Consider the following 7,894-nt stretch of genomic DNA (forward strand, 5'->3'; position numbering starts at 1 on the left):
TGATAGTATACGTACGATTTTAAGAATGTTTAAAGGTATGATCATGTTGTTGTTGGGGAAACGGGGACATTGATTCAGTTTGGACCTTCATTGAAATCGATAAAATGATTGGATCTCCCTATTTTCTTTTTGTTGTTATTACTGAGGATGTGAATGTATTTTGTGACACATTATTAAAAGGATAGTTCATTATTTTTGCAAACTGGCCCATTGCCATAATCCCTTAGTCACAGCAGTAGGTTTGTTACCTTTAATTGTCGGAGCAAGCTATTTTTTGAACGGCGGAGCAGAGCCGCAAGCTGCAAAGAGCTATGCTACGGACTTTCTTGGTTTCCCTCATCAAACTCATCAAATACACAATCCAACAACTCCAAAACACTCTCGTGGACAAGTTGTGACCTGCACATTCATGACGCTATCAGATGATAACGGAATGTTACAAGACAGAGCTGTTTTAGAGGTAAATTCATGCAAAATGGCTGATGCACGTTCCTGTCGAAGGCAGTTTTTCGGTAAGCAGTCTCTGCATTCGCCTCGAAAACAAGCTCTGAGCAGCTCGCGGCTCTGCTCCGCCATTCTAAAAATAGCTTGCACTGACAATTAAAGGTAACAAACCTACTCCTAAAACTGTAGGGATTAGGGCAATGGGCCAATTTGCCAAAATGTTGAACTATCCCTTTAATACTTGTACAACTTTTTTTTGTTTTTTCTGGTTACATGAAAGGAATAAATCTTTCTTTCATTATCATAAATTATTGATGAATGGTCTAAGACAGTAGAAGACAGTAAGTTTAACTTTAATTTAAGGCTTTCGATGAGGCTATAAGATCCATGACAACAACCCATTCAATAGTTTACATTAAGAGTAATCATTGATAACACAGGCAAAATCACTGAATGGCGACTTACCAACACACTGAAAAAGCAAAAACACAATCTATGGACAAAGCTTAACAGCCTTAAAGGCTTTACAGGCTTTTTAAGTAAAGACGCCGATCCATGACGGTGGATTTGTGTCTACTCTTGAAATGTTTTTATAGGTCACATTAATCACGCACTGTATAGGCACAGGGCACATCAGGCATATTAAGCACAAGTCACACTGAGCAGGAGCTTGTGGCTGTCAAGAGGCGACATGAGCGACTCGGTGACTTAATGTGCTTTGCTGTAAATGTATTCGTCAGAAATATACAGTGGTGATGAGAGGGAGTAAACAGAGAAATGCAGGTGTTGTCAATGTCAGTCAAAAAGAAAACTGTGAAGAATAAAATGCTGCATGAGTTTGACTCGATAATCCTCATCCTCAAAGTGACCGTAGTCTTTAAAAGGAAAAAAAAAAACACCTGTGGAGTTTTTGTTTACAGTCAGTGTTTCCCATCAACATACAATATATCTTTGAGGGTCACCTAATATATTGATTGCATTCACTTCCTGACAAAATATCTGCAAACCATACTTCTACATGTTTCGAAACTTGCATTGCAACTTGCATTCCAGATATCTATGAATTCATCAAATACTCATCTTCCTCTTCTTCCTCACCCTTTCTCATAACTTCCGTGGCTAACATGATGCTCCTCAGCGACTTAATTCATCCGTAATTCAGAAATGGATAGCACCTATTGAATTTACTGAAACTTACTGACCTGACACATACATGGAACCTTCCTCATGCTTCCTTGTTTGTGGCATGAAAGTAATTGTTCGAGCTATTCCATTTATTCATTTTTCTCATGTTGTGAGTGTTAAGCGGTGAGTGATTTCAGTGTGTTTGCAGCACATCTTTGTTTTTCATTTCCTGTACGTGATCTGAGCACGGTCACGTCACATTACTCACAAGTTCAGTGGTGGCCTCTACCACTTAGGCTTAGCTTCACCTGTTTGTCTTTCCAACACAACTAATTTTCACTCTCCCGCTCACTCACTACTGCACGTAGCGGTTGAGGTAAAAAAAACATGAAGATGGGGCTCTACTTGTCAAAACACCCCTCCATTGTGCCACCACGGGTCAAAAACTCCACAGGGTACAAGACATGTCAGACAGCCACAAGAAGATACAAAGGTCTATCGTTGTGTTCAGTCTACAAGCAGTGAGAACATCTCTTGAACTGGTCATGATGACCTGATTAAACATCAACTATTTAACATAATTTGAACATGAGGCTTATTGATTGGTATGCTGGTGCCATACGGATATGTAAAATACATTTAAAAATGGTTAAAAAAGAACTGTACTGCTTCTATTATAACAAAAACTATACGGACATTTAAAAGTTGGTAAACAAATAAATACTAGCATACCTGCTCTTTCCAAGTTTTAAATGGCTGTCAACTTTAATCTTCCACCTGCTTGTGTGTACCAATAAAATGAACTGAGAAGTTCTGAAAGCTTGGGTCAGACGTATCGTACTGTTGTCTCAGTGTTACAATGACCCCATAGATATGAGTTTGACTTTAGTCCCTTGAAACTGATGCCTCTGGACCTCTGGGCTGCACTGCCGGCCCCTCCCGTTGAGGCATATTGTCAAATCGCGGTGTCACCTCACAGCGGATGAGCAGGGTGTCGTCTTTGACAAAGGCCCTCTGGCTCAACTGACTCAGGTGCATGAAGGTGACATAGCCGAACCCTTTGGGGTTGCGCTGGTTGGTGGGCTTCTGAAAGGCTTGCAGGTCTGGCTTCGTTTCCATCACCTCCATGTGATGCTGACCCTCCGGGCTCTGGTCTAGGATGGCGAGCCGGATGGTGCCTTGTAACGGCCAGGTCAGGTGCGCGTCATGAGCTCCTTGCATGGTGTGCACAAAGAGGGAGATGTAGTTGGAGCAGCGCAGGGCGTTGGGGGTCTGCAGGTGCAAACGCAGGCACAGCTTGTAGCCCGGGCAGCCTGTGTAGAAGCCGGGGCTGTGCTCCACCACCGGAAGGCCCGCTTCTTGGTTCCGCAGGTGGGCAGAGAAACCTCTGAGGCGCCAGATGAAGATTCCGCGGCACTGCTGCGCCTCCAGCTCCTTCACTGTGTCCTCAAGTGTAATCACCCTACGCCTGAGCTCTGCGATCTGGCCCGCCTGCGATAGAGATACAAGAATAGTTTTACAGGACGGAGGCTTAAAGGCCATCATGATAAGGTCTGAAAAGTCTTTAACAGCTGGAGACAACATGCTGCCATCAAAACCAGGCATAGAAAGAAATAGGCTTTCTAGAAAAACCTAAATTGCATTAATGAATTGAGCTTCATCATTTTAAAGGGATAGTTCAACATTTTGGCAAATTCACCTCTTGCCATAATCCCTATAGTCAATAGGAGTAGGTTAATTTACCTTTAATTACGGGTGCATGTTATTTGGAGATCTGCGGGGCAGAGACGTGAGCAGGTCAGTGAACACAATGGAGGTGAAGGTCATCAAACTCATCAAATACACAATCCAACAACCTTTTGCTCTTTTGAAATCACTCCGCCCAGCAGCCATGTCTGGAATATAGTTCCAGCTATGCATCTGCCTCGAAAACAACCCTGTCTCGTAATGTTACATGATTATTTCATAGCGTGGTGAATGTGCAGGTCACAACTTGTCCACCAGAGTGTTTTGGAGTTGTTGGATTGTGTATTTGATGAATTTGATGAGGGACAGGGGACCTGTACCGTTCACCTCCATTGTATTCGCTGAGCAGCTCACGTCTCTGCCCCGCAGATCTCATAACAACATGCACCGATAATTAAAGGTAATGAACCTATTCCTATCACTATAGGGATTATGGCAATAGGTGAATTTGCCGTGTTATATGTTGAACTATCCTTTTACCTTTGTTTAAACTCAGATGCACTCTAACATCCCATACCTGTGTTTCTTTAGTTATGATGAGCTCAATTATCTGGTGATCCTGCTTCACCAGCCGTCCATCCATGTCTCTGATCCTCTGCATCACTTCATTAGGTTGAGATGGAGCGCAGGTGCTGCTGCAGCTTACAGGTCCTCTGGGCCCACTAGAGACCGGTACTGATGCTGCAGCTCCATGATCCTCAGAAGAAACAGAAGGTCCTAGTGGCCACAGAGATTTGGGTGTGGTGCCATTGAGGCTGAGGCCACGCAGGAACTCGGCCATGAAGCGCATGTGCATCTGTGTGAACTCCTGCATGTGCTGGGCCAGGTTGTGACGTGGCATCTGCAGAAGCAAAACAATTTTTTCTTGGTGACAAAACTGTCCTCAAGGACTGTTCTATGTGTGTGTAAAAGATTTGTAACATTAAAGCAGATATCAGCTTCACGGCCGTTTCGGCTAATGCTGCGTTCAAGGCAGGCTTTTGAAACCGTAAGTTACAGCTTCAAGTCACAACTACGACTTGGTAGCGTTCCAGGTAACCCGTAGCTCGTGTTTTTACCATCCTGTTGTCTGTGAAAGTTCCCTATAACGGCCACTCGTAACTTCCGACCCGTGAACTCGTACCAGATCGAACTGGTATGACTTCACAGGAAGGAAAAACACAAAGTACGAGTTTCTTTGAACGCACCATGAGTTAGCAGCCCCCGCCCTTGTCAGGCATCAATTGGTCCTCGTGCTACGTCACCACATTCACGCGCATCCCTTGGCTGCACACACAGCCCTTCATGCCGTTCTCTCTCCTCATTGGATAACACTTGTATCCCACAAGGAAAATTTTCTCCTCGGGTTACAGCAGAGCAGAGTGACGGAGAGACTCGTGTTTAGGCTGAAATACTTCATGTAAGTGATTGCTGACGGAAAATAGGACTATTTAGGACTTATATTAACAAAAACATTCCACTGATATCTGCTTTAAAGGCCTCGAATAGGATCACTTACCCTCTCTTTACATCCAAAGATGCTGAAGTTACAGGCAATGGGTGCTTTTGGGCAATCTGTGTCACAGTGAGATTCCATCTGAAACAAACATTTCAGTTATCACTGTTTAGCTGTGATGAAGTAACATCTCGTAAATAACTAATAACCTACATCCAGAAAGCATTTAAACACCTCTGTTTGCACTTGGTATTGCAGAAGTATCAACTACGAAATGAACTGTGACTGGGTGTGAACTGGTTCCCTGTTGTTAGAGTAAAAGAGAAGTTCTTGTAAACAGATGTTAACTTAAAACAGGACCCTACTTTTCACAAAAAACATTTCGGACTGCCTGAAAGCCTTTGTCATGGCAGGCACTGTGTCACTCACCTGGTCCCTGATGAGATCCAACTCACAGTACTGGCACCTCACGTTGGCAAGGGGACACTGCTGCTCGTGAAGCTGAGGGAAAACCATATCGTAAGGAGGACATACACCTTCCCACCGATCCTCAATGCAGCCAAGTCATTGTGCTGTGAGAACTGTTCTGGGTATGTGTGTCGACGGTACCTCTTTCTCCTCGTAAACAAAGGATGCCACGCAATCCGGACATGACATGGGTCTCCTTTGGCACTCAACAGTTGTATGCTCCTCTAGGTGGCTCTTTCTCACAGATTGCTGGCACTGGGAGCAAGGCACGGTGGCAAACTGACACCGGGTCAGGTGATTCTGGAAGAAAAACAATAAGTTGAAACAATGATGTTTATTGTAGGACTCTAGGACAGTGGCCTGTATATCACAACTTCTCTTTACTTGACATCAATTTATGTAATCCGTTTATTACAAGCTAAAACAAGAAGACATCCCAAATCACTCATTACTCCTTAGCGTACAGCAGTAAGACTTTAGGTCTCCTGGAGATATCAGTGATCGGGAATTTCAATGTGTATACAAGCAGATGAGGACTTCCTAATTCCTTCCTAATTTCAAAATGCCAATGGCAGAAATGATTCTAATTATTGTGACTATTTATGGTCTATAAACAAATCACATCGGTCTAGATAACATTTACAAATCTTGTTGTGAGGGGATTTTACAATTATGACCTTTTATTTTAAGTTTTCTGTTTCCATATTAGTTGTTTGAACTGCCACTGTTTTAAAAAAAGATTCTTACCTCTAGATGTCGTAGCTCCATTTTCTCATCACAGCCAGAGTTTGGGCAGCGAACTGTGAGTGACAGAATCTCTCGTTTGGCAAAGTTATCAGGAAACAGCTGATCTTCTGACAGCATTTCATTGTCCACGGGGCATCTCTGTCCTGTATCACTGTTTTGCAAGAAAGAACAGTGATCATTTAGGCCAGGCACTGAGACTGTCAGTTTCTGCACAGTGCTTTCAATTTGAGCTGAAAAGCCTAGTGGCAGGGAAAATACTATATCATTTCAACATACAACTACAGGGCATTTTGACAGACCTGCTGTTCTGTTGCTAATAAAGAAAGTAACAGCTCGTCAAGAATGTGCCATGAAGCTGGTGTTAACAAATGTGCAATAAACCTAAGGCAGTTTACGGTGTTGCACAATAGCATACCGAATGGACTTCTCAATGCAGTTCTTGCAGAAGCGGTGGCCGCATGGGGTTTGAACAGCATTCCTCAACGCCATGAGGCAGATGGGGCACTCGTATTTACTCTCTAGGGGAGGGACAAACTCCACGTCGTAGCCCTGCATGGGCGTAGCGGCTTGAAGGCTACTGGAGGTGCTGCTGATGAAGGTGCCGTGGCTCTCCGACGGGCTGAGAAGGGACTCCCGCTCCTTCTCCAGCATTGCCAAGCCACAGCTGGACAGCTCTCCACCAACAGCTCCTTCATAGCTGTCTTCCTCCAAACTCCCCTTATTGCTCTCAAAACAAGACATCTGTGGAGAAGGAGACAAAAAATAGGTCAGTTAACGCAACAACAACAACTGAATGACAGCAAATGGATAGGCTATAATACCTATCACATTTTTTTTCATAGGTGCCTTTCTGTCACTCAAGGACACCTTATGAATAAAAGGAAGTGCAAAATAAACAATATAAACCACATGATTAAAAACTGGTTAAAATTAGGCAGTGCAACTGAATCGGTCAAAGGGAAAAGGCAATCTTACACAACATCATTCAGATCCTTGTAATGATTTTACACATGGACAAAAAATAACTGAAGATTTACCAGCCTGCTTTGAATGTCACAAACAAAACTATTACCTACAAATAGCATTAGACTTAATGAAAATGAAAACAATATATAGGCTAGGTAAAACAGACCTTTGTGAATACAAATAATACGTTGTGCTACCTTTTCTTGATTGGCAGACTTTCTTGAGCCTCGAGTTTCACCACAGCTACAGAGCTGGTGACTAATCAGCTGTGGCTGTGAACCACATAGCCTACTGCACGTAATTACAGCCAGTGGCCTAATACTGTAACATCCATAGTGGAGGTGTCGAAACTGTAGCGCATAAGTAGCCTATTGACAACTCCACCTAAAACAGCGCTGACAATGTTGTCACTTGATGGACCAGTCATGCCCCTGGATGCGGAACTGCAACTTCGAGTCAGACTGTGTTGAGAAGAGATTAAAAAGTGAGATACTGACCAAAAAAGCAGACAGGAAAACAGGCGTCTTCCTCAGCAACGCAGCAAAGACAGCATTAAGGCAACGACTTTGCTCGTGAAAGCAATATACTCTCCTAATAAACTAATCGTTTGACGTGAAAATGACTTTTCGTTTCTACAGAATTTCCTGTTTTTTTTTTCGATACGTCATAAACCAAGGAGGTGGATCGGACTACGCGTAGACGTAACTCGCAGGCGGCCATCTTGCGTCGGGCCGCTCGCTCTGACTGGCTGCTGGTAGATGGATCCAGTCATCTTAATAAAGAAACACTCGAAACTGTGTTTGTGTGATTTTTTAAAATCTTTTTGTTTGTTTGTTTGTTTGTTTGTTTGTTTGTTTGTTTTAAAACGTTATTTATGCTCAACAATAAACAAATTACAAAAGTTAAAAAAAATAAAATAAAAAGAGTCTGATTAATGACAAAACAAACAAACAAAAAAAAAAA

General features: G+C 42.9%; 1 protein-coding gene across 2 annotated transcripts; it reads right to left on the reverse strand.

The window, feature by feature from the left end:
- Positions 1 to 721: 721 nt before the first annotated feature.
- Positions 722 to 7,575, reverse strand: traf6 (TNF receptor-associated factor 6). Of its 2 annotated transcripts, none has more exons than XM_083999196.1 (8): positions 7,429 to 7,575; positions 6,381 to 6,706; positions 5,966 to 6,116; positions 5,360 to 5,518; positions 5,180 to 5,251; positions 4,814 to 4,891; positions 3,833 to 4,156; positions 722 to 3,060 (listed from the first exon to the last, which is right to left on the reverse strand). In XM_083999196.1, the coding sequence occupies exons 2-8, from the start codon at positions 6,704 to 6,706 to the stop codon at positions 2,455 to 2,457; spliced, it is 1,716 nt and encodes a 571-aa protein (XP_083855322.1). In that variant the 5' UTR covers positions 7,429 to 7,575; the 3' UTR covers positions 722 to 2,454. The 2 variants fall into 2 exon arrangements, with proteins under 2 accessions (XP_083855322.1, XP_083855321.1); XM_083999195.1 differs by having other exon boundaries at positions 7,129 to 7,553.
- Between the last annotated feature and the right edge of the window lie 319 nt (positions 7,576 to 7,894).

Source organism: Trachurus trachurus (genome assembly GCF_905171665.1).
Source record: "Trachurus trachurus genome assembly, chromosome: 3".
In the NCBI taxonomy this organism is placed as follows: Eukaryota; Metazoa; Chordata; class Actinopteri; order Carangiformes; family Carangidae; genus Trachurus; species Trachurus trachurus.

Coding starts and splice junctions, on each gene's coding strand:
- traf6 (XM_083999196.1), bottom strand. CDS start 6,706: ATGTCTTGTTTTGAGAGCAATAAGGGGAGTTTGGAGGAAGACAGCTAT. Junction 5,519..5,965: donor TGGAGCTACGACATCTAGAG/GTAAGAATCTTT, acceptor TTTTTCTTCCAG/AATCACCTGACCCGGTGTCA. Junction 3,061..3,832: donor TCATAACTAAAGAAACACAG/GTATGGGATGTT, acceptor TCTCTATCGCAG/GCGGGCCAGATCGCAGAGCT.